At 39.7% G+C, this 25,123-nt stretch overlaps 8 protein-coding genes across 8 annotated transcripts; 3 read left to right on the forward strand and 5 right to left on the reverse strand.

The window, feature by feature from the left end:
• Window positions 1–4,059: 4,059 nt before the first annotated feature.
• On the forward strand, window positions 4,060–7,521 carry LOC108019571 (uncharacterized). Its single transcript, XM_017087408.4, has 3 exons — window positions 4,060–4,467; window positions 5,068–5,782; window positions 6,735–7,521. Exons 1-3 carry the CDS (start codon window positions 4,246–4,248, stop codon window positions 7,403–7,405), a joined length of 1,608 nt encoding a protein of 535 aa, XP_016942897.2. The 5' UTR covers window positions 4,060–4,245; the 3' UTR covers window positions 7,406–7,521.
• A 3,150-nt stretch (window positions 7,522–10,671) lies between these two features.
• On the forward strand, window positions 10,672–11,137 carry LOC108019705 (uncharacterized). Its single transcript, XM_017087600.4, has one exon. The coding sequence runs from the start codon at window positions 10,780–10,782 to the stop codon at window positions 11,038–11,040; it is 261 nt and encodes an 86-aa protein (XP_016943089.1). The 5' UTR covers window positions 10,672–10,779; the 3' UTR covers window positions 11,041–11,137.
• An 806-nt stretch (window positions 11,138–11,943) lies between these two features.
• Window positions 11,944–12,495, forward strand: LOC108019700 (uncharacterized). Its single transcript, XM_017087594.4, has one exon. The coding sequence runs from the start codon at window positions 12,073–12,075 to the stop codon at window positions 12,451–12,453; it is 381 nt and encodes a 126-aa protein (XP_016943083.3). The 5' UTR covers window positions 11,944–12,072; the 3' UTR covers window positions 12,454–12,495.
• Window positions 12,496–13,472: 977 nt separating this feature from the next.
• LOC108019685 (uncharacterized) lies at window positions 13,473–14,349 on the reverse strand. The gene has a single exon (XM_017087576.3). It carries the CDS (start codon window positions 14,105–14,107, stop codon window positions 13,760–13,762), a length of 348 nt encoding a protein of 115 aa, XP_016943065.3. The 5' UTR covers window positions 14,108–14,349; the 3' UTR covers window positions 13,473–13,759.
• A 1,658-nt stretch (window positions 14,350–16,007) lies between these two features.
• On the reverse strand, window positions 16,008–16,601 carry LOC108019701 (uncharacterized). The gene has a single exon (XM_017087595.4). The coding sequence runs from the start codon at window positions 16,512–16,514 to the stop codon at window positions 16,185–16,187; it is 330 nt and encodes a 109-aa protein (XP_016943084.2). The 5' UTR covers window positions 16,515–16,601; the 3' UTR covers window positions 16,008–16,184.
• Window positions 16,602–17,469: 868 nt separating this feature from the next.
• Window positions 17,470–18,545, reverse strand: LOC108019674 (uncharacterized). Its single transcript, XM_017087565.3, has one exon. The coding sequence runs from the start codon at window positions 18,332–18,334 to the stop codon at window positions 17,594–17,596; it is 741 nt and encodes a 246-aa protein (XP_016943054.3). The 5' UTR covers window positions 18,335–18,545; the 3' UTR covers window positions 17,470–17,593.
• A 1,344-nt stretch (window positions 18,546–19,889) lies between these two features.
• On the reverse strand, window positions 19,890–22,131 carry LOC108019691 (venom serine protease). The gene is made up of 4 exons (XM_070994707.1): window positions 21,774–22,131; window positions 21,202–21,634; window positions 20,437–20,605; window positions 19,890–20,383 (listed from the first exon to the last, which is right to left on the reverse strand). Exons 1-4 carry the CDS (start codon window positions 21,990–21,992, stop codon window positions 20,008–20,010), a joined length of 1,197 nt encoding a protein of 398 aa, XP_070850808.1. The 5' UTR covers window positions 21,993–22,131; the 3' UTR covers window positions 19,890–20,007.
• Window positions 22,132–23,164: 1,033 nt separating this feature from the next.
• LOC108019652 (venom serine protease) lies at window positions 23,165–24,847 on the reverse strand. The gene is made up of 5 exons (XM_017087537.4): window positions 24,575–24,847; window positions 24,184–24,508; window positions 23,974–24,072; window positions 23,653–23,812; window positions 23,165–23,594 (listed from the first exon to the last, which is right to left on the reverse strand). The coding sequence occupies exons 1-5, from the start codon at window positions 24,800–24,802 to the stop codon at window positions 23,207–23,209; spliced, it is 1,200 nt and encodes a 399-aa protein (XP_016943026.3). The 5' UTR covers window positions 24,803–24,847; the 3' UTR covers window positions 23,165–23,206.
• Between the last annotated feature and the right edge of the window lie 276 nt (window positions 24,848–25,123).

Below are 25,123 nucleotides of genomic sequence, written 5' to 3' on the forward strand. Positions count from 1 at the left end.
ATTGGCGCATCGAATGGCAATGCAAGCAAACAGATCCTTGGCCCCGAAGATCGATCGTTATCCTTGGGGAGCGTTAATTAGATTTGCACCGAGCGGTCCTGATCAAAGGCTCAGTGGTCAGTGGAAACTCTGGAAAAATCTCAGACGTACACCTGTGGGAAAGGACCCCACGCAGCCAGGACTACATGCACTTGCTCACATCTCTCTCCGCAGGACGTTCCATTGACTGACCTTTCCTCTTCCATTTAATTTCCATTGTTATTTGCAGTTCCTTTTATTAATTTGAAGTGCCAGCACTTCATGCAACTGTTGCGCTTCGTTTCATTTCTTCCTTCCGGAAGGATGGCCGTCCTGTTGGCTCCTATTGTGCAGGCCCGGCACTTCCTGTGGGTCACTGGAACCCTGTGGCCAAAACAATCTATTGTTAATTAATTGTGCTGGTCAAGCAAAACGCCTGGGAAGAGGAAGTGGCGGTGGATGCCAGGTAATCATTAAAGGAGTCAAGGATATCAATGTGCTGGTACTTCACATGTATCATGAGGGATGGAAAGTATGCCTAGGGCAGACATGATTAACACCAGGGAAAGCGGAAGGACTTCTACAAATTACTTTCCTTTAATCAAAAAGTTATTTCTTGAGCTTTCTGCAATTATTCTGATAATCTTTCTAAAATAATTTCGGTTTGTATATCAAAATTCTAAACAATTTTTTTTATTTTAGAAATATAATATATGTATGTTTAAATCTTTTAAGTAATTTTTATTTTTTTACTCAGTTAAGTATTCTCTTGTTTTTTCACCCTGATACAAAAACCTTAGGAGTTGGAATATAAAAGAACATTGATAAATAATTATTTTTATTTATGAAATTATTGTAATTATAAATATATTTTTTATAAAACTAATTAAAGCATTAACACTTAGTTACAAAAGTAATTAATGCAGGTTGCAGAAGGCTCGGAAATTATGTTATCTATTTTCATGTCAAAATCTCGTATTCCAACTTCAATCGATCTTTTTTTCCTTTTTTTAAATAAATTTTAAAAAGTTGTTTCCAACCATATACTGATTTTGAAGTGGTGAAATGGAAGATGGGCAAGGAGCTAGATGAACTAGATGAAGAACTTATTTGCGTATCGATTAATTAGGTGTCCTTAACTATTGCCTATGATTGGGTCCTGTTTTCTAACAGAAATGTTAAGCTTTTTCTAACATTTCTGTTAGATTTTGATACATCTTAACATTTCAGTGGCAACGCTTGATTCTTTTAATTTCTGAGAATTTTTAAAATCTGGTTGGGGTCCAGTCTTTAATGCAATTATAACAGTTAGCTAAGACATCAACCTAGTTAGTACCTAAGTTGCTTACAAGTATCTTACATTTTTTTACACGACGTGCTGGCGCCCCCTACCTTTTGTCGACAATACCTGCTTATGACACACGTTTCATTCGTGGTATTTGAGCGCACCCTGTGTGTCGTGTTTCCTATATTGTTAGTAGTCCTACAAATCACCGCTAGGTAGCGCTCAAAAATGTTTTCCATATCCAAGTCATAAATAATTATTAATTATTCATTTCAAATATTAAGTCATATGGAATTAAAAGATAACGTAAAATTGGGGTCGTCTTAAAAAATTAGTTGTCCGTTTCTTAAAAAGGAATACGATTATATGTTTAAACGCTTTACAAAAGCTTAAACACAAATAGGAAAGTCTTCGTTGTCCTGTTGCATTCACAATTAACCAAAAAAAACTTTCCTTAAAATTTGATCAACCGATAATCTGAATAAATAATTATAAATTTAAATGAAAATTAAAATAACTACAATGATATTTACACTTATTAAAGACTCAAGAAAGAAAAAGAACAATTTAACTTTGCCCAAAATTTTGATTCGAAATATTTATACATAATTCCAAATGATATAAGTTTTTAGTGTTCAATAACATTTTTGTTGCTATGCCGGTACGTCTTGGATCCAGAACAAAGAGTTCAAAACCACAATCGATTCGTTACGCTAAACAGTCGATTCGGTGCAAAACCGGTACCGGAAACAGTTCCGTAATATTTTAAATAAGTTTAAAAAATGATAATATCTTCAAAAGGTGAGGTGCTGGATGTGCCACATTCAGCAGTGTTAGCTAACAACACTAGTTAAAGTAAAATAAATATAAAAATGCGCCACAGGGCATAGTTAAGAAAATGGCACTAAAATTTTTTTTATTGCCAAAGTTTTTTTTGTGTGTTTAAAATATTTTCGATCTATATTTTATTTTATTTCAACTACTCTCGATACGGTATTTAATTGAAGACCTTTCTGACTAATATGTTATTAATGATTTTATTGCGATTCCTTGAGATTAAAATAAGTTTAAAAACAACATTCTCTAAACATTCGTTAGATTAGTATATTTTTAGGAATACCTGCTCAAATCTCGGTTCCCATGTAATTAATGTGGACTTGGTATACACTCCTATAAATTTCATAATTCAAATGGTCACATATTTTTGTCCTCCTCCCCTCTTGCTGGACGACCCTTTCAAGGGTGCTGCAACCTCCACTCACATGTGTCATCATCCCACTGCGCAAAAAGAAGTCCTACAACTGTCGCTTTTTGCGGTGACCCCCATGGAACTCACACCTCTATGTCCTCGATCCCCCTGTTATATATTTTTTATTTTGCCAGAAGGTCTTTGCTGCTCCTTCGAAATTCATTTTAATTCGTTTTTATTTCTTTTTAATTTTTATTACATTTTCGTATATTAGCTTTGACTTTGCTTTAGTTGTATCCACTTTGAATTATTTGCTGTTTGTTTTCCCCGCTCGCTCTTTGGGCTAAAAATGAAAAAAGGAAGTGGAAACAGCATCAGCTTTTTTCACCAGCATTGTTCCGCGGACCTCTGGGTGAAGAAGGAGGGGACCTGGACGGCTAGGACCCTCTGGTGGTCGGTCTCCGGTCCGGTTTTGTAGTTATTGTCCAACGTTGACTGTTTACGCCGAATGCTCTGCGCCACGTCGCGATCCGCGGAGTAGGAAATTAAAAATGGCGAAATAAAGTTAAATTTTTTATGGCTTGTGCAAATAAGTCACAGGCAGGCGGCCAGTGGGGTTGGAAAAATCCGTGGCACTGCCGGGGAAATCCCGGCCAGCAGCCGATGTGCCCCGCGTGTAGCTCATCGCTTGTTAAGCAAGAAAATAATATTAGCATTAAGCGTTTGTCTCTGCGCCTCTGACAGACACGGCGCCATCCATCGTCCCTCCCAAGTCTTCTCCCTTTTTTCTGATATTTATTTTACAAAATGGGCGACAAACTTGCCGGTTTCGGCTTCATTTTTTTCGCTTCTCCTGGTCTTGTAGTTTGTGTGCTCTCCCCTTTTTGCTCATATGGAGCACATCCAATTAAGCAGCTCTGAAAGTGGTCTAAAAAATGAGTTCTGTTGGGAGTGGTCGGGTGGCTTGGCGGGTGCGAAATTGTCGACTTTAAAGAGGTCTCGGGGAATTGGAATTAATGACTGTGTGAGAGGCTCACAGGTGACATAAGGTGAAATTGAAAATTAAGCAAATACTATAAAAATTAAAAGCAAATGTTTAAAGTAATTTGTTAGTAGCAATTAGGAATGGGATAGTCGGAATGGGAAACGGAGTTTTGTAAAACGAGGTACTGTAGAAAAGATCAATCAATATGAAATTATCGGATCTTCCCTATTTTAAACATTTTTTATTTATAACAGTTCGAAAAAACTCATAACAATGCTAAATTAGGGTGTTATTCAAATGTTGTAATATTTTTCTTATAATAATGAAAATTACAAATTCATAGAAACTCAAATTGTGATTTAACTGGAATGAAATTATTACCCAAGGCACTGATTCATCTAAGACCTACCCCAACAGGTGATGAAGTTCTGTTTATGGTTACGTCCACCTACCGACTTCAAAGTGGTCCACATTTCGAAAACCTGTTTTTGATTGACACACTTGCACTTTCTTTAAATTAGCCGCCAAAGACGCTCGTGTGCCGGCCGCTGTCTTTTCTTTTCGGCGGTAACAATTTGGGATTTCTTCGAGACCCTAATTAACTCGCATTTAAGGCAGGAACAGGGCGTGGGTGCCAAAAGAGGTGTTGAGAGACTCCAGATGTAGGCAGATCGCGTGTTGGTCCGGGTGTTGGCTTCATCATTCTTAAGAGGCTGTCTTCGGCGGATCTGGTTCAGTACCGGGTTAGACCTCGTCGCGACCGTGACCATGTGGATTTGGCTGCTGCTCCTACCTCTTTTAAAAGCGTTCCCTACGACAGCCCTTTTCGAACAGTGTAACCACCAAGTGAAACTGCAGTCGGGCCAGAAACTGCTCATCAACTCACCCTATTACCCGGCCCTGTATCCGGTGGGCACTTCCTGTCGCTACGCTGTGGAGGCTCCCAAGGATCAGGTGCTGCAGTTTAAGTGTGAACTCCAACTGCAGACGGTGAGGAAATAAAGTGAAAATAAAACAGTGATGCCCCGAATTTATTTGAAAGCAGTCAGCATAACAAAATATTATTCGAAAAAAGGAATAACAAATTTTGAGCCGGTGTTGCGCCGTTGTGCGGTTTCTACATTTGTCGGATTTTAAAGGGGATTGGGAAAGATATTAATATATCGGTTAGAAGTTTGTAAAGCGATGAAGACGAAGACTTTTCCGAATTTGTTAATGTTCCCGATAAGAATCACTCTAAGGTGATCCCAGCTTAGGTCATCTTACTCATTTTATTTAGTACATCTTTAATAGATGGAAATATGTTTTTACTAAAACTTCAACATTTGTTTTTAGAAAAATATTGCTTGAACGAAATTAATAACAGTGAGTGAATCAGCGTGTGTTAATAGAAATATATTGCCATTATTATTTGCTTTCACTTAGCAAAAATATTAGTTCCTTTAACGATAACAAAAGATAAGTTAATATTAAAATATATACGAAATTGATTTTTCCGCTGTTGAAAATAGTAGAAGTTTTTAAGTATCAAAGGTGATAGTGGCGTTACTGTAGGACGTCTTCGACATTACATTGCTTCATTTCCTGCAGCTTTCAACGGACTCTAAATGCCGCACGGAGGTGTTTCACTTCAATTCCGAGGGCGACGAGGTGTTAACAAGTTCGGAATACTTTTGTGGCAGCGGAAAATTCGAGCGCAAAAGTTTTCTCAATCGTGCGGTGATTTCGTACATTTCCAATGGACTTTCGGAGCCGCCCTCAACCGTCAAGTTAAAGGATAAACTCTCGGCGGGAACTACTATGAGTACAACTACGGAGGCATTACAAGGTGTTTCAATAGAGGAGCAGGACGAGGAAGATGACGAGGGGGAGCAGGAGGATTCGGAGAACTCAGAGGAACCCGAGGAGGACCTCAGCGACGAGGTGCTGCACGTGTTGCAGGATGTGGGCGTCAGTGATGCCCTGGCCTATGTGGCCTCCCTACTTTACAACGACGAAGAGTCCAGAAAGTCTAGCACTACTATTTACCTTGAGGCATTGCCAATTCGAAGCAGCTCAAAGACTTCCGTGAAACGTGCTCGGATTGTTTCCAGCTACCCGCTTGCCCCATCCCCATCACCTGGTCCCGGAGGAGGACGCTTCACCTGCCTGGTGGAGGCCTTCCAGCCCACGTGCAGCTGTGGCTGGAGCCGCCTTCCCCGAATAGCCAGTCCCACCAACGAAGAGGCCTTCCTGCACGAGTTCCCTCCAATGGCCGGTGTCCTGACCAAGAAGCACGGAAAGGTCTTCTGCGGCGCTGCGATCAGTGAGTATACTGGCCAAATGTCAGGGATCAGGGAACCAATTAATCAACGATAAATTACTTTTGAAAATTGAGAAAAAATATTTTAAGTAAATATAAAATAATATTAACATGATTTCTTAAGTCTAACCAGGAATCGCTTTTATTTGAGAACACTCCCTTGCTTAAAGGAAGTTACAGGTGTTACATTTTAAAAGAAAAATGAAAAAGAAAAATATAAGGCACATTTTTTAATCATACAGCTTTCTAATTAAACACAAAATTATCACGTTATGAAGAATTCCTTTTATTGATATTTTTCAAATGTCATTATACTTATATTATTAAATTAAATTCAATCAATAATATTTAAACTATTATAATTTACAAATCTTTCAGAAGAAGCTTTTTAGGGTTGCTTATGTCATTTTAAATGTCAATTTAATGTTTTGTGGGGCATTTTATAGGAGAATATTCTTATTTTTACACTTGGACAAAATAAGTTTTGTGTGATACCAATTAAATTAGGCAAATCGTTATTATTAGTTAACCCCCAAGTTACGTTTAATTAAAATGGGCTGATATTATCTACTTAATTATAACATTTTTCATTACCATTACAATTTTTGACGAAAAATAGACATTAGCATTGTATTTTTTAAAAGTAATGAAATATTTATCTATTAGCTTTACTATTGCCAGAAATTTTGTCATTGAGTTCAAAAGTAATAAATTGTTTTATCATTTCCATTATTTTTTAAAAAGTAATGCAACGCATTATTATTAGCATTACCTTTTTCAAAGTAATGAATTGATTTTTCATTGACATTACTTTTTCAAAAGTAATTATTTATTTACCATTACTTTTTTAACTAATAATGGAACCCGATTAAATTACCCTTTCATTACAAAAGTACTTCATTAAAAACAACTCTGTATGTTGTGTTAATGCTTTTCCCTTTAACTATTGCTACAGTTCACCATCATTACATGCTGTCAGCCGCCCACTGCTTTCTTGGCCCGGAGACTAGCAGCGCTGCCAAGCTGCGAGTGGTGGTGGGCGAGCATGACTTGGCCAGCTCCTTTGAGACGTTCGCCACCCGTCGCTACGACCTGGACGCCCTGATCCTGCACGAGGACTTCAGCCAGGCGAACGGACATCCCAAGAATGACATCGCGCTGCTAAGGACGCGAACGGCGATCGTGTGGAGCCGGCATGTGGGTCCTGCCTGTCTGCCACTGCAACAGGCGGAGGATGGCAGGAAGCTACCGCTGGCGGGGCACCAGGTGGTTGCCGCCGGGTGGGGCACGACATCCTACGGCGGCCCACAGACCCACCGCCTGCTGAAGGCCACGTTGGATGTGATCGACGGCCAGCGGTGCAGGCAGACCTTGATTTCCGCCGGAGGGGTACCGCCACCACCGCACACCTTCTGCACCTACACGCCCGGGCGGGACACATGCCAGTACGATTCGGGCGGAGCTCTTTACGAGCGGATCAACGGACGCCTGGTGGCCGTGGGCATCGTCAGTTTTGGCCAGGGCTGCGCCACTCAGCAGCCATCGGTCAACACTCGCGTCGCCTCCTTCATCAAGTGGATTCGGAGCAAAAGCCCCGAGGTGGCCTATTGTCCTGGCAGAATATAGGACCAACCACTACTCTGATTTATGAACTCATAGTAAGGCAAAGAAAGTTTTGTAAAGATATTGAAAAAACGCTTTTGATTAATGGATAATCATGGGAATTGTAAGAGATATAATCTCGTGAGGAGTTCTTTAAAGTTATTTTCATAAACTAAATAAATTGTGATTTTAACACAATTTAAAATGTAATGCTAAAGATTTATTTTAAATCATGATTACGTAGATAATTCTACAACTTTACCGGCATATATAAACAAATAAAAACAAGGAAGTACGCTCGACTATCAAATACCTGTTACTCAGCTAAAGGGAGCAAAATGGAGATGAAGATATATGAAAGCAGCAAAGCGAGATTGTAAAGCGATCTCTGATACAGTCGATTTGCTGCATGCTTATCTCCTACGCACTCTAGACACCCATTAGCTGAGTAACGGGTATCTGATAGTCGAGGCCATCGACTACAGCGATTTCATTTCTTTTTTTATATAAGTTTCTACTTATACTTCAAGAACATCTTAAATTAATCCATCTTTGAGCTTAAAAGCAACTGAATTTTAGAGGTTTTGTTTGTATTTTGAGAAAAGCATATTCTAAGAACGAATTTAACTTGGTTTGAGCACATTACGTTTTCGTATGTTTGTGTGATATAGATATTCCGCCCACCTTCAGTTTCGGCCTGTCGAGCCACTTAGCACTCGTAAGTGGGTGTCAAGTTTGTCGCTTCGCCTGAACGCGTTGGCATCAATATATCAGCACCGGCAGGCGGAGTCCCCTCCACTCGACTGTCAATCATGCATGCGAATGGGAACGCCTGGCTGGAGCTCTATGTCCTCCGCCTGAGGCACTGCAATTAAGCGCAAATGTCAACTAATTAACCTCAGGGGCGATTGCGATTGCGATTGCGAGTGCCTGCAACCCATAACCCTTCACTCAGCCGGAGGGCCTGTCAATAAAATTCTTTTCAGCTGCTTTGTTTTTGCAGCCAGCCGGAATCTTCCTTTCAAATAAATAATTAAACGTTTCGCATAACAGATGAAGCTCGCTTTTAGGCTTAAAGGCAATACGGATCTCGTCTGGCGGGTGCATCTTTTTATTCGCTTTTCTGGAGGACCTGGACCTGTTTTTTGTCTAACTGGCACTGGCGTTGCACTTTTTCAATGCTCCACCCTCGTCGAGTTTTGTGTAGATATACATATCTGTCTAGCTAAGCTCGCCTGCATTTCCTAGTTGTTGCAATGTATTGGCCGTGTTGGCGTGTGTTTGTTTTGCAGTTTTGCTGTTTTGGGCACCGTACCCGGTGCCTTGCAAGCCTGTTGTTCAATTTACGTAAAACGCGGCCAGAGCAGAGCAAACCAACGTCAACTGCAGTCGGTGGCATCAAGTGTTGGCTGGGATTGGCGGCTCCGCATAGAAATGGGCGGTGGTGCGTGGAGGGGGTGGTTGCCGTGCTCTGGTGGCACTAATTGAAAAGCAGCAGCCACTAACAGCAGTCGTCGCTAAAGGGCCGTCGAGGGACTGGGTTTAGAGATGCTACAGTAAAAATGTAATAACTTTGATTACTCCGGAAGCGGAAGCCATAGTTATTACTCGTCATTACAAAAAAAGAACTGGTTAATAAAATCTTTACGAATTTCTAACTACAGAAAGTCTTAGAGATTGTTATTCACAACCAAAACTGTACCAAACTAATCACTAGAATTTTCAAATCATTTGTAAATATAATTGTAGGTGTCTAAAAGTATGTAACAATGTACTTGAATCTAAGAAGTACAATGAATTCATTCGGAAAGACGATTATCCTTTATTCTGCGTACTTTACAAACCTAGAATGACACTTAGAAGGTATTTTAAAGGTTTCCGAAACAAAACACTATTTTATTATATACTATAGTTTATTATATGGAAAAACTGTTTAAATTTTAATTTGGTTTTTTTACAATTGTTTTCTTAAAACCTTGAAAAGATTTGGAAACAAGTACTTTATAAACGAGTAAATGGCGTCAGAAAAATAAAAATAGAAAATTAAATCCCCTTGAACTATCCTGCGATTCTTCACTGTACGAAGAAAGCCAATGCGCACAACGCTTTTACTCCTTGCTTTTTTTCTGGCAATTTCCTTTGCATACTTTTGTGCTGCATTTGATTACAAAATGGCGGCTCTGTCCTGGCCGCTGGATGCCGTTTCCTGACTGCTCCTGCAGGACCTGCTGCGGCTGCAACAGGAGCCGTTGCAGTCGTAATGCAGCCTAAACATTGCGTTTAGTTTTCGTTTTGCGCAGCTACAACTGCTGAAATCGCCTGGACTTTGACTATTCATTAGCGTGTGTGCTTGTGCGGGTGTGTATCTGTGTGGCAGGATGAGGGCCAAAAAACTCTAACAAGCTCAAAAAGCAATTTGCGAGGGGTCGGCTAAAAAATTGGCAAAAATATCGACGTGCCGGCTCATGCAATTGACGTTTTGCGGGTGTGTGGGAGAAGGATTTTCGCGGACTAGGGATTGGGGCCTGTTACATAAAACCACGCGTTGCACAAAAGCCGCCAAATCGTCGTCGCTCAAAAGCGCCAGCAATGAAAATACAAAATGGCCGACCCATATGCAACTCCAAGCTGTTCCACTAAACTATTTCGACCTTACAAATTCAAGGAAAGTAATGAACTTTCATTTCGTTTGTATAGCAACCGCTAGGGTTGTTAAACGATTGACAGCTTTATTGATCATATCGATGGTTTATCGAAAGTTTGTGAAATAAAAATGTATTTGTCTTTTATTTTCTACGACTTTCGATAGCATCGATACTATCGATAGTGACCACTGCGATAGCAAAAACTATCGATGGTGCCCGCCATCGATGCTTTACTAACCATACCAGTCGTTAGTACTAACTAAAACTTTTCCATATAAAATGGTATAGAATTCGAAGAGGAAATGGTTTTCGGAATCGCTTTCCAATTATTTTGCTAACCCTCAAAAGTAAATTCGGTTTGTGGTCAGAAATTAGTACATATCGCAGGTTTTTTTTAGCACGTAGCCTCCGTACACACGACTGGGCCAATTAAATCCATTTACATGGGAAACCAGTTTATTTTTAGATTCAAACCCGAAAATAAAATAAATTAGCTTTACTAAGCCACATATCAGAATATTCAGGATGTTTGCTGAATGCCAACAAGAGAGAAATGGTAAAGTTACATAAAAAATTACTCGAAGTAAAGTTTAAAAGTTCCAACAGCTTGTTAGTCTTTATGCAAGTATACAGATCTTAAAAAATACATAGTAGGCATTTTAAACAATATCATAAACACCAGTTAATTTTTCGGCTTTGATAAAATTTGAAATCTTAGTGAAAGTATTTTTGAACCTCTAATCCTGAGCCAGAATGACTTTGGGTCGAGCTCTCGGGGGCTTAGTACTTACGGGTGTTCCCCGGAGCCGGAGTTTGCATCAGAGGAGAACGCGACGACCATTCCCTGTGGTCCCAGATGCGAGGCTGAACACCCCAGCGCAGTCTTCCCGACCACCGCGCATCCTGGTCAAGAGCTTCCTGGCCCTACACCAACTGGACTCGGCCTACATGCAGGATGCTCCTCGTGATCTTAGAGACTTCTTTATGTCAAACTGGAAAAATGTAAAGAGCTGATACACAAGTCTAGACTGTCGCCTTTACTGAAATATAAATTTAATGCGCGCAAATAAATTTATTATGTACATTTTTGTAAATTAAGTAATGGAGACTATATAGCGAGATTGTTTTTTCTTCCAAGGGTACGGAGACTAGAAAACAGCGTTATGGGCGTTAGTGGGCGTTAGAGTGGACACCCTGCTGAAACCAACTTAGGAGCCTTAGAATCTACATGCTTAGTCCCAACATTCTAGCTCTTAGTTCTCAAGATCTTAGCGTTCATACGGAAGGACGTACAAACGGACTAGATCGACATGGTTTTTTGTTTATAGTATAGTCGCTAAAAAACTATAGTTACATTTTGTTTTGTCACTTTGACACTTTTTTGTCGGCAAATTTTTTTTTAATTACAAATTATTTAGCTTTTGGATTCTTCAATTTTTGAAACGTAAGACATTTTTTTATAAAAATTAGCATTTAGACCGTTTTGCTCAGTGAGTGTACCATCATCCATCTTTGAGTATTTTCAAAAAATTATTTTGTAGGCTAGTGTAATTAACGATTTTTTAACAGAAAATGTTTGGTTAAAAGGATAATTATTGCTAGTTTTTGAAGCATGTATCCCTTGCAATTGCTTAACATGCATGTATAGTATCACTTGAGTAACAGAATTTTATTATTTATACGCATTAAAAAAATATCATTGTAAAATGCTCAAGCGAAAAAGAAGATGAATGGGCACATAATATTATTACATAATTAAATGAGCTTTTTAATCCATTTAAATGATGTTCGAAATTTACCGTCTAATTAAATATTGAAATGAATATACTTCTGACTAAAAAGGTGGTGCAGAAAAAGTTATTTTTGACTAAAAAGGTGGTGCAGAAAAAGTTATTTTTGGCTGAAAAAACTCATTTAAATAGTAGCAGGCTCGTCGAATACATTCTCTGAACGAACACATTATGAAAAGCTTGTTTTACTTACATTGGTTAACCTAAATTTTAAAAGTATTCTTTGAGCACCGGTAACGTAACCACCTATCGCATAATGTTCCCAGGTCGGGCCCTGATCGGATTCCCGATCTTCAAGGCGGATACGCGGTTACACCAGCAGCGGAGAATGTCGGAGCAAAGGCTCCCCTACCATCGCAGACCAGTGCCCGTGAAGCTTCAGGAGCGAAAGGACTCTTGGACCGATCTGAAGAGACCGCCCTTTCTGCTGGTCAAGAGCTTCCTGAACTTGCGCCACATGGACGCCGACTACGGGAAGGATATCTCGCGAGTTACGGAGGAGCTAAGTTTCCAGCCACACCGCACTCTCTTCATCAATATCCTTCAATTGCCGCATCGTCGCTTTTCGGAAACGGACAGCTTTGCGGAGATGATGGTTAAAAATCCGCTAGCTTCGGACTCGGTTCCGGAGCCGTGAGTGTGGGTAATCAAGTTCATTGGAAAAGGATGTTTTTATTAGTTTTTTTATAATAAATGTATCTTTTAAATTGTATAAACTTTTTGAATATGATGCTTATATGTATCTATGAGCTTGCATTATTTTCTAGTAAGGGATAAAATATGATAAGGGATATGAAATGATAACGCCATCCGCTGGATGATTTCTTGATTAAATATTTCATGCTGGTATTTATTACCTTAATACTGAGGTTATCCAAATAGGAAGAACTAGGCACCGAACAAAATCATTCCAGTTTTCCGGTTTCAAAAATCATTCACTTGGAAATAGTCAGTGTATGCAAATCCACCATAATATTTACTTTGTGAGTTTTATATTTATAAGTTAATTGAAAAAAGTATTTGTTAAGATTTTTTTAAAAGTCAGGCAATAACACGATTTTATATTAATACGATTTTTTAAAGTTTTATTTTATAAAACTCAAAATAAAACTTAATACGCGATTGCGGCCATTGTATTTGGAATTTTAATATGATTTAAAATGGTTCTTGTTTGTTAGTACATATTGTTTAAATATATATAATTAAGAAATTTATTTATAACTTTTTTGTGTAAACATTTTTTTTTTTCGATATCTTAAGTCGTTGTTCAATACCAATTTAAACTGAAAGAATTCGTGAATTGAATTTTACATCTTCTTGGGTAAAATTATGATGGCAAAGTAACATGGTGATAACTGAAACTTTCAGTTAAATTGTACATTTTTTTTTTTTACAAAAAAACCCAAACTCAAAGTTATAAAACTCACGAATAATCGTTACAGATGGTTTTTTTCTGCTCACCCATAACGCAATTTTTGAGCATAATAAATTATTATCCATAAAAAAAATTATAATGCGAGTTTATTGTATAAAACTTATGTTTACGGTCCCTGGGAGGATCTACTTTTAAAAACGAATAAAAAAAAGAAAGTTCCCTATTAATGGACCCGACAGAACCAACAAACTCTTTCATATTACAAAAAATTAATAGTCTGATTTAGGTGAAAGGTAACAGATTTATTAAATTGTATGGTGAATAATATTGAAATTTCAACGGACGATCGAGGTCGATCCGCACTTCAGTTCGAATAAGTCGGGATACTGTACGTTGTGTTAATTGTACTGCACGTTGTGTTAATTGACAAGGCTCTTGGATGCTTGATTATTTGATAAATTTGGTGGGTTGTATCTAAACAAGATAGGTCCGGATCGAAGCGTACGGCATCCTAATTTGAGAGAGCTTTCGACGCTGGTTGCACATAGAGAGCATCAAGAAAAACGGTCTAGATGTCGTAGGTCCCATAAACCATTCGTCGCCGGAAGTCCGCCCAGCGGTAGCGGGGATTACGGAAGCGGATCGTCTGCACCTCGCCGCGGTCCTGCACTTGTTCCTGGTACTTCTGGAAATTCTTCACGTAGCATCGGGGAGCGTGGTGGTACTCCGGGTTCGGTTCGTCCCGCTGACGGCCCAGGTACTCATCGTTCTTGTTGAGATTGAGATCCCGATCCCCCGCGCCCGGGTTGCGGCGTGTCGAATAGGCGAATCTTCCAGTCATGCGGAACGCGGCTTGGCGGACAGCCAGTCGGACGAAGGGGGATAGGACCGCGAGGTTCTGGTTGGTCGGCAGCATTTTGAAAGATCTTGAAATTCTTTCGGATTTGATTATAATTTGGTAGTCCGGATACCGATTTTGGTGTGCCAACTATTGGATGGCTGTATGCGGTGATAGCTTGGAAGAGTTTGGCCGAAAGGAAGGAAAATGAATTTATTGCCTTTCTATTATATTTGATGTCTGTTAATGGAGGGAACGTAGAAAATGTGAACCGAATGAATATGAATTTAGTGGGAGAAGTTGCTGAGTTAAAAAGTTGTTTCACATCTTTAGGGCCGTTTTGTCATTCGCATGTTAGACTTAAAGTATGTTTTAACATATTATTAGTTTGACTGCAGACGAGAAAATGGCCGTATGCGTTTTATAATTGTATCTATTAAAATATCTACTGTTTCTTAATAAACTGATACTTAAAAAAAAGAACCTCTTAAAAATTGTAACGTTTACGTGATGTGCGTATTTAGATCTTTAAAAAAGAAACAACAGCATTGGTCAAATTAACATATACAAATGTTGGCAACACTTAACAACTTATTTGGTGAAGCTCATTAATGTATTATTCTGTGTATTGTGTTAGGGTTAAATATTATAATGTAGCATTTTAGGATGACTTTTTCTTCAAATCATTCTCCCTTTACGGTTTTTTGTGTTGCATGCACTCGAGACTAAAGCGCAAAATATAATTAAACAATTAAAAGCCTTTTGGCACTTGTCCTTACTTAGCCCAATTCGCGGGCGGCACATCAAAGCCGTAAAAAGAGTTTTGCGCCTAATTACGCTGCCAAGTGCAGTGGATGGAAGAGCGAAATGCAAATTTGCAACAAGGCAATAAAAAATACATCAAAATTAACTGGCAACAATGAGAGCGAGTGGCGAAATCACAGCATTTGCGGGGCCAGTTAATTGTGAAACTTGGAAGTGAGGAGCAGGATTCAAAAAGGAAAACACAGAAAAAAAAGTGGTTATACATATAAAAAGTTACTGGCTTAGCAATAAAATATAAATGCTGAGAAAACATATATATAATTTCATATATTGTTATAAATAAAAGTACTACTACCCAAAATATATTTTTAGAAATATTCTTTATCATGAATTGGGTTGTGATTTTTCCGAGTGCCGGCTAGTAGGACAGTGCTTTGAATGAAAAGTGGCTGGAACCTCGGCAGTCTAGTCCCGGACTGTAATCCTTGGTGCTCTGCATTTTTTTAGCCCCCGCTGCCCATTGATTTTTTCTATATTATAAAATTTATGCTGCCCGCTCTGCTTTGTTGCACTCTTGTCTCTGCCACCACCACCCAGTGCACTTCATTTTCTGCCTTTGCTTTTTATAGTCATTTTTTATTTTCACATTTTTTCCAAGCGCTTTTGAGCTTTTGTTGTCGAGTGCGCGCCAGTGCCACCCGAGCCAAAAGAAAAGGGCTTGACAATAAAAATTATGAAGCATATTACTTGAGTGCACTTGGGTCCCTCTTTCCATTCTTTCCTTTTGCCACTTTTTTCCCAGTCCTTGTTTGTGTTTCCTCAGATCAGAAGGATGCGAAGGTATGCCAAAGTATGTCGCTAGTTTTTGAGAGCAAACTTGCGTGTTAAGTAGCAAAAAGGGTTAAGAATACTTGTGATAATAATAAACTGGACTGAGAGAAGGGGAATTGTGAATACAGGGCTATCTTCAGAGTATTTCGGACTAGTTAAAAAATTTATTTATTTAATAAAGTTATTTTATAAACTGTTTAAAATTTAAAAATGTATTAATGGTTTTATGCAAAACTTGAGCACCTGCAATTGCTTTTCGTTTAGACGTCAATTAGAATGCTTTTGGCCAGGTGGCGAATCGAATGCAGGTTCCTGGCGAAAATTGGCAACTCTCCTATCTGTCTGGTTTCCCTGAATATCCCCTACAATTTAAGAAGAAATCTCCTGAATATTATTTTTATTTTTAAGCTTAACGATGCACTTTATAGTATTAAATGCTTTGTTGCTTAAAAAGTAATTTGTTATGATTTGGTTTTTTAAACCGGATCAGAACAAAATACTTTTTAAGCCACAAAGCGGTCACGAAAATCTGAAGGGGATGTTGTTTTGGAAGTCCTTGTTAGTAACTGCCGTAGATCATCTTTCGCCGGAACTCGGACCAATGGTAAGTTCGGGAAAAGCAGCTGTGCTGTCTCCTGCAAAACTGGCGGAAGTACTCCTTGCACCGTTTATTTCTTTCCAAAGGGGATATTTCGCAGTTTCGGCTGGAATGCAATTTGAGATCCAGTTTCTGCGGCAAGTCACCTCTGCGGAAGTAAACGAGGGGGATGCTGCGACGAAGCTCCGGATGTACGAAGACGCCGGGTTCCTGGTAGATTTTTGGTCGCGTTTGAAATTCCCGGACGAGACAACGGCCTTTGCCTCGGAGGCTTTTGAAAATTTTTATCATTGTCTAAAAGGATGATAAATTTGAAATTTTTAAAACCGATTCTGCATCCCAAATTATGAATGGGATGTATGAAGAAAAGGTTACTAGGTTTTAAAACATCTTCGATACTCAACTTGGTTGAAAATACTACTATTTTTATTTAAAAACAACGTTCTTAATTTCAGAACGTTTTGTTCTTAAATGTTGTTTCTTAAAATAAGTACACACGTTCTAAACGGGATACTTAGAAAGGGGTTCCTGGCCCAAAAAACAAGCACTCTTGGAACAATTTTCTGAGACCATTTATGCAGAGACTTAATAAACACATCAGGTGGAATTCATTAATGGTGACAGGATCATCATAAAATTGTAGTATACATTTGTTTTGTCAGTGTATTAGATTAAATTATATTAAATAAGTTAAAAAAAATAAATCAAGAAGTTATGAAAAAATGTTCTTAAATCAAGACCAAACTTTTTTAGTGTAAGATACTTTGGTCTTCAATGTCATTAATCCATTTTTATGAGAGATTTTTCCTAATTTAAGAAAGTGCTTTTTCATTAAAAACGGTCTTTTTCTGTGAACTTTTAGTACACTCTGTAATCTGGAACCATACAAATGATAATAATTATCAACAAGAAAGGAATCTAGCTTCGGCAAGCCGAAGATTATATACCCTTGCAGCTTTATTTCCATTATTTTGCCGATCCTTTTTATGGGATCTACAGGATATAGTTGTCTGCAATAGAAATAAGACTTGGGGAAAGTTTCATCGCAAAATCTTTAATGCTGATACTAGTTCGCGAAAAAACGAAGAGACACACATGACTAGATCGGTTCAGCTGTTGACACTGATGAAGATTACATATACTTTATGTGGTCGGAAATGTCTCCTTCACTGCGTTGCAAACTTCTGCAAGGGGGAAAAAAATATTAAATTGTATTTAACAAAATAAATATAGAAGCCATATGGAATAATTTTGAAGACTAACTTTATTTGTGCTTTCTTAAAATATGCGATGGAAACGAAAATTTAAGTTTTCCGTAAAAAGACATCAATGGCCCAGGGTGGATTTCGCCATGTTAAGATCTTGCATGCCTAGAAGCTCGTGCGGCCGTAGATCATGCTGTGCCGGAACTCCGCCCAGCGGGTGCGATGGCTGCGGTAGGAGTTGTATGGCGATATGACCTTCCGCGAGATGGACGCACTGAGCGGACGTTCCTGCTGCTTGGAGGAGGCGAGGGCGACCCTTTGGAGAAGCTCCTGGTCGGCCCGGGCTCGGTCCTCGTCCTCCTCCGTGTTGTCCTCCGGCTGGCCGAAGACCGCCTCCCGAACGGAGCGGACCTCGAGGTCCGACTCGTAGTCGTGGTCCTCGTCTTTGGCTTCCGGTTCCTTCTGCTGCTCCTGCATCTGCTCCTGCATCTGCTCCTGCTGCTTGGCCTCCCATTCCTGCTGCGCCCTGTAGGCTTCAGAGTCGTCGTAGTTGGGCACTTGCGTGGACTTGACCTTCCGCCTCCTGGCCGCATTCTGGGCGACCACCACATTGTTTCGGCGGTTCGCGAGGTCATCCGGCTTGGTAACGGGTCGGAACATGGCGGAGTCCAGGCCGGAGTAGTTGTTGCTCCACTGGCGCTTCTGCTGCCTCTGCCGAAGGAGCTGCGCGACCGCAAAGCCCTCTTCCCTCGTCGGCCAATCCTTGTGCCAGGGAGCTAAGACCTGGCCAGCGCTATTTTGGCCCTTCTCCAGGCCCGAAATGGCGGTCAGTGAGCGCCGGCCTTCAATCAGACTGCGCTTGGCCATGTGGCGAATAGAGGGCAGGTTCCTGGCAAAGATTGGCATCTCGCTTATCTGTCTGGTTCCCCTAAATTTGGATTAAACGGATAATTTTCTCAAACGGGTTGGATTCCCTTGGCCAAAATTGAATCCACAAAAAATTTGAAATTGTTAAAATTAAGGCGCTCAGGCGAAACAAATTTAGGTTGTCTTTGGGGGAAAACTAGTTCGAAAATGAAAAATCCCACAAGATGTGTTGAAGTTTTCGTAAAAACACTGACACTAATACTAATGTTGACTCTGCTCTGCAAATTTCAACTTCATCCTGAATAGATAGACTAGCAAAAAAATATGTGTGTGTGCTGCGAAAACAAATAACATAATTTATTTACGGCCACAAGGAATTCAATTTGATTGCGACTTGAGTCTTTCGGGCAAATTAAACAACAAAGCCAAAATGAAAATCATAGACCAAAAACACAATTTGCCATCGTCACATGAACATTTATTAATTTTGCATTGCAGTGGTGCGAGGTCCTTTGGTGGCCCGATAAGTCCTGGGTCGAATTTAACGCAATTTCCAAATGGAAGCAACAACAACTGCGAGACATGAAATTGAGTTAGTACACAATTACAACAACAATTATGAGTGAAGCCGGCAATTTTACAATAAATACCAAACTATACAAGAAATATGATCTATCTTTAGGGCGGGCTTATACTCTTATTTTTGTTACTTTAAATTAAAATATTTTTTCTGATCTCTGGGAAAGCTTTGCTTTCCATGATTTATTATAATATAATTTATATTTGTACTAATTGAATTTTTTTTCGGTACCATTCTTCTCATTCTTTTTGGGGTTAAAATTTTTAAATATTAAAAATTTGTTATATGCTAAAAACAATCTGATGACAATAGGAAGACCGCACCGATAAAAATAGTCATAGAAAAGCAACTATTGTTAAAATAATTCTACACTTTTGAGAATCGATTTAGTTTAAAACATTCCCACGAATTTAAATTCTAGACTCTTAAATATAGGAAATAAGCTGTAAGGTATATTATTATAATTTTTAGTCTTGAATTTTAATACTGCTTCTGGCATACTTTTTATACAACCGGTATTAAATCTTAACTTTCTGTTATCTTTTGGGTGTACGATCTTATAGTTATTGCCATATCCAGTTAGTGTATTTGATAAAACTTTATTGCGCACAAAGAACTATGCCTGGCGGTCTATGATGGCCAGCGGGGTATGATTGGTTAGAGCGGGGTGCTCGAGCTTGTTCGTTGTTTAAATGTAGGCAGAAACATGTCACTGCTTTTTAATTTAAATGCAAATTAAGGCCTTTGTCAACACTTTGCCAAACTCAAGACAACGACGACAAATGCCTGAGGCAAGTGCAAGGAGGTCGCCTAAGGAATGACTCTGTAGAAGTATGTATGTTGTTTGAGTATGCGTGTGCACGGGGAAAAACCCGAGCAATATATCGTGTATACAAATATTTTTTATAGCTTTCAACTTAATTATAAAAAATACATATTTGTGTATTCCAATATTTATATGTTCAATATTTATAGGTTTATATTCCAAAACCATTAAAAGACTAAGAAAATATATAAAGTGTGTAATGATAATTTATTAATGTAATATAAAACAGACACAGAGTTGATGGCACATTACTGGGATCGCTACTCGCTCAGTGTGTAAATATGGTCATCCGTCAGGTGCGTATCTTTAACGCACACACACCGCCCCGCCCACATAACGCCACATCCAGTTGAGGTGCGATGTGACCCTGGTGTTGACCCCAATGCCGAAGGGCTGACCGCAGGCCCGGCCAAAGCTGATCACGCCCAGCTGGAACATCCGCTCCCGCTGACGCAGGATCACTGGACCACCGGAATCGTACTGACACGAGTCCTGGCCCCTGCCGCCAGCATCGTAGGTGCAGAGCTGGCTGGGAGTGATGCTGGAGTTAAACCGAGCTCGGCACACGGCATTATCCATGGTAAGCAGGGTGGTCTTCTGCAGGGTGTTCGACTTGGAGGCAGCGAAGCCCAGGGTTCCCCACCCCGTGATGTCTACGTTTTGATAGTTGAAGCTACTCTCTCTGCCGGAATACTAAAGTTAATATTTAAACATCTTGTAGTATTAATCACTTACGCCTGTCGAATTGGAAGACAAATGGGCGCCACTCCCCTAGACCATTCCATGGGCGTCACCGTCTGGAGGAGGGCTATGTCATTAATGTTGCCAGACGCTGTTTCCATGTAGCCGGGATGATTATAGATATTTTGAATGCGATGTTGCGCCGAGTAGATCGATTCGCTACCTGTATCAAATATACAAAATATTTGTTGTTTAAATAAGTTTAGTTAATAAATAAGTTTCAATTTTCTATGTTCAAGAGTAGAAGAAATGCATCTTCTAAAATTTAAAGGAAAAATAATTTAAATTATTTTAAATGAGAAAATCTGAAAAATAACAACAATGATACTTGCGCTATATGTTAATAAATCTAACAATAAATTTTAAGCGAAATTTTTTTGGAAACCTTTCAAGAAGGCTTTTATATTTACTGGCAAAAACCTAAGTGACTATGGTTTGTCTTATAACGTTAATATCTTAACCAAATCTTTAAAAATTGTATTCCATAAGTGATGATGATAAATGTTTTCTTAAAAAAAAATTTTTATAAAAATTGATCGGAATAATAAGAGTATCAACTCTTCAGGTTTTGATCAATACATTTAAATAAATTATAAGTTAATTAGTTAATAATACATATTAATAGGGATGGGTATCCAATTTAATAGGAGATTCTGCTCTTTAGGCAATGCTTTCGCATGGATTTTTTTTTTAATTTCATAATATTAAAATGTAATGTTTTATTTTAATAAAATAATAAATTAGGGTAAAATCACTTACCCGTGCTTAAGTCATGCTCCCCGACAAGTGCCAAAAGGCGGCTAGCCACTGGCTGGCGGGCGGTACAGTGGGCAGCGGTCATGATAAACCGATCGCTGACGATACTCCCGCCGCAGAAGATGGGCAGGTTGGAGGCTAAGTCGCGGAGGCCCACCATCGAGGGAAACTCGTGCTTTCCCGCCTCCACTCCGTTGGCAATGCGGGTCGGGAAGGACCAGCCGCAGTCGCAGGGCGCTGGACGGGCCACCGCTTGGCAGTTAAGTCGGGATCGCTGCTGGGTCTGCGGACTGCTCGAATAGTAGGCGAAGGCCATGGTCTGGAAGTTCGATATCCGGTTGACCTGACCCATTCGGCAGTAGCGTTCGCCATCCCGAAACTGGAGGTCACCATCCCGGGATATGAACAGGAACTCCGAGCCACAGGTGTCGGGGAACTAACCAGGAAAAGGTTTTCAAAATCATTTGGGATTTTATGTGCTGATAATTAAATATGACGTTTTAAATATTTTAAGCGCTTAGCACTCGATTTAAATAAACGTTTAAAAAAGTATACATTTATCCATGATTACTTACCAACTCAAAGCGACAACTCAAATAAATCACATGATTGCTGGGGGCTTTCAAGCGATATCTACAGTTACTACCACTTGGTAGAGCCCCCGGATAATTGAAGCTGGTAATATTTATCATTCGATTTGGCTGCAAGTCATAGAACCGGGTGCACTGTTGTTGGGCACAAGCCACACTGATTAATATAAGGACTAGAAAACCCGAAAACTTCAGTTCGTACATGATGGAGACGTAGCTAGAGCAGTTTTAATGGCAGAGAAGTCGCGGCGCAACTTATATAAGACCCCTCATGTTGATAAGGAAAATCATTTTTTGTAAATTAAAAAATTATAAATATTTGCGAAAGCCAAAGTGCATTTTTAGATCAAGGTGAGGAAATGTAACTATTGACTTGGTTTTTACATGCACTCAGAAAAAATATACAGCTAGTTTTATGGGCTTAAAAAATCGGATGGAAAAGTACTTAAAATATAATTATATAATTTTAGTAATTCCCAATTAATAAAAAAATATATAAAAGGTAACTTTAAATTTATCTATTATTTTATGTAATATTTATACCCGTTACTCGTAGAGTAAAAGGGTATACTAGATTCGTCGGAAAGTATGTAACAGGCAGAAGGAAGCGTTTCCGACCCCATAAAGTATATATATTCTTGATCAGGATCACTAGCCGAGTCGATCTAGCCATGTCCGTCTGTCCGTCTGTCCGGATGAACGCTGAGATCTCGGAAACTATGGGAGCTAGGCTATTGAGATTTAGCGTGCAGATTCCTGAGCTTCCTACGCAGCGCAAGTTTGTTTCAGTAGACTGCCACGCCCACTCTAACGCCCACAAACCGCCCAAAACTGTGGCTCCTACAGTTTTGATGCTAGAATTAAAATTTTAACTGAAATGTAATGTTCTCATCAATACCTATCGATTGACCTAAAAAAAAGTTTGCCACGCCCACTTTAACGCCCACAAACCGCGAAAACCTGTGACGCCCACAATTTTTATGCTAGATAAAAAATTTTAACTGAAATGTATTCGTCTCGTCATTACCTATCGATTGACTCAAAAAAAAGTTTGCCACGCCCACTTTAACGCCCACAAACCGCAAAAACCTGTGACGCCCACAATTTTCATGCTAGATAAAAAATTTTAACTGAAATGTATTGGTCTCGTCGATACCTATCGATTGATCCAAAAAAAAATTTGCCACGCCCACTCCAACGCCCATAACGCTTAAATCTGTATACCGCCGGTAGGTGGCGCATTTTAATCTCGCTTTGCTGCTTGCATGTCTCCATTTAGCTGAGTAACGGGTATCTGATAGTCGAGGTACTCGACTATAGCGTTCTTCCTTGTTTTTATTTGTATTTATGTAATTATTATTAATAGAAAGCATGCCTTTTCCAAGTAATTCAGTAGTTGTCCATTTATTTTATTTCCATTACAAGCTGACCACACAGTTCGAATTTCCAATCTTTTGGCGTATCCAACTTATGTACGATGTTACTCTGGTATTTACACCCATCGGATAACTCGTTGCCGCACAGCTCTTTCCAAAACTGATTATTCCGACCAAAAACTGCTTGGATTTTCGCAGAATAACCGGACCACCGGAATCGAACTGACAGGAGTCCCGACCTGTGCCAGAATAATCAAATGTGCACATTTCCCCGGCATATATTGTGGCCACATTATTGTATTCTGTCTGGCAGTCCTGGTTTGAGACCACATTCAGGTTGATCTTTTGCAGAGTTGAGGATGTGGGTCCAGCAAAGTAGATAGTTCCAAAACCGATCACATCGACGACATCGTAGGTAAATGGTGAGGTGCTAAGCGAGAAATGAGCTTTTATTAAATGATAACTTTGATAATGAAATCAAAACTTACGTTCCCACAGGGGGCAGACAGATGGGACCTACGCCACGGGACCATTGAATATTACCTGCTGTTATCAAAACCGCTATATCATTGTTTACGTTCGGATCGCTTACGTATTGCTCGTGGGGTATCATCTGTATTATACTATATTGTTGGTAATACCTGGAAGCTGATATAAATAATATGGAGTTCAATTAACGTATAATAAATTCTATGACATTGTAGACAATGTATTAAAGTGCTTGTTTTAGGGTTTTAAATTCTAGGGAAAACATTGTGCTGAACACACAAGCAAATCCTAGGTAAATACAATTACTTTAGTCAACTTACGATTTACCAAATTATTGGTTCCTACAATAGCGACCACATCTGTAGCCCTGTTGACCATATAGATACAATGGGCAGCAGTCACTATATAACGATGGGATACTGCAAAATCAAATACGGTTACTGTCTGTTCAAAATACAAAATATTGAGGCTGATCAGGATTAGGATGATCAGCCTAACTAAATAAATATTTTCAGTTGACCTGAACTCACCTATGGTTCCCCCACAGAAGGTTGCGGTTTTCGAGGTGACATCCTTGAGGGCCGCGTAGCTGGGATATTCGTTGGCCGCCGCATTCTGGCCATTGGCAATTCGCGCAGTGGCCGACCAGCCGCAGTTGCAGTTCTGTTTGGTGGTGGTCAAGGTGCACTTGAAGTTTCCCCCCTGGGTGCCGGTGGAAATGTAGGCGAAGACCACTTCCCTGAAGAGAGAGTCCCTTGAAAAGGTTCCAGAGCCACAGAAGTTTTCAGCGCCACGCATCTGAAGATCGCCCTCCGGGTCCAGCCAAAAATTATCCGTGGTACACTGACCATTGCTCTGGGGGGATACAAGTCACTTAGGTATTTTCTATTGTAAAACCCATATATCTTGGCTATTCCCCACCGATGGCAGTGCAACAGTGCATTGCACTTGGATGTAATAATCCAAGGGAGCGGTAAACTTGTACCGACAGGACGTTCCGCCGGGATAGTTACTGGGATAGTAGGGCGACTCAAGGTAGGTGGTTCCCGGACTCAGGGTGTAGGTGTTATCACAGCCCTCGAAGTAGGCCAAAACGGCAGGTGCCAGCAGCACCAACGAGATTAGGGAGCGGCTAAGCATTTTGGCCATACCTTTCTACTACGAAGCCAGCACTCAACTGGGCTAGCCCGATAATGCCACCCACACCTAATATCAGCAAAGACGCCTAAAGCTAGAGCTAATTAAATAAATAATAGGCCGCGTTCCAGCAGACGATAAAACAGTTGGAGCTTGCGGTAAAGTATACGCCCCGTTTGAAAGCGATTTCGCCCCCAGTCTGCAGTTGTGCAAATAAATAAATGTAACACTCGCACGACCTTGTCAACTGCATAACATATCGGCTTTGAACTTGGCTAACAGTGCCTTTGCATTTTCCGTTTGGCTGATAAGATCCATTTGCTGGGTCACACT

The sequence above is a fragment of the Drosophila suzukii genome, chromosome 2R (assembly GCF_043229965.1).
Source record: "Drosophila suzukii chromosome 2R, CBGP_Dsuzu_IsoJpt1.0, whole genome shotgun sequence".
Lineage (NCBI taxonomy): Eukaryota > Metazoa > Arthropoda > Insecta > Diptera > Drosophilidae > Drosophila > Drosophila suzukii.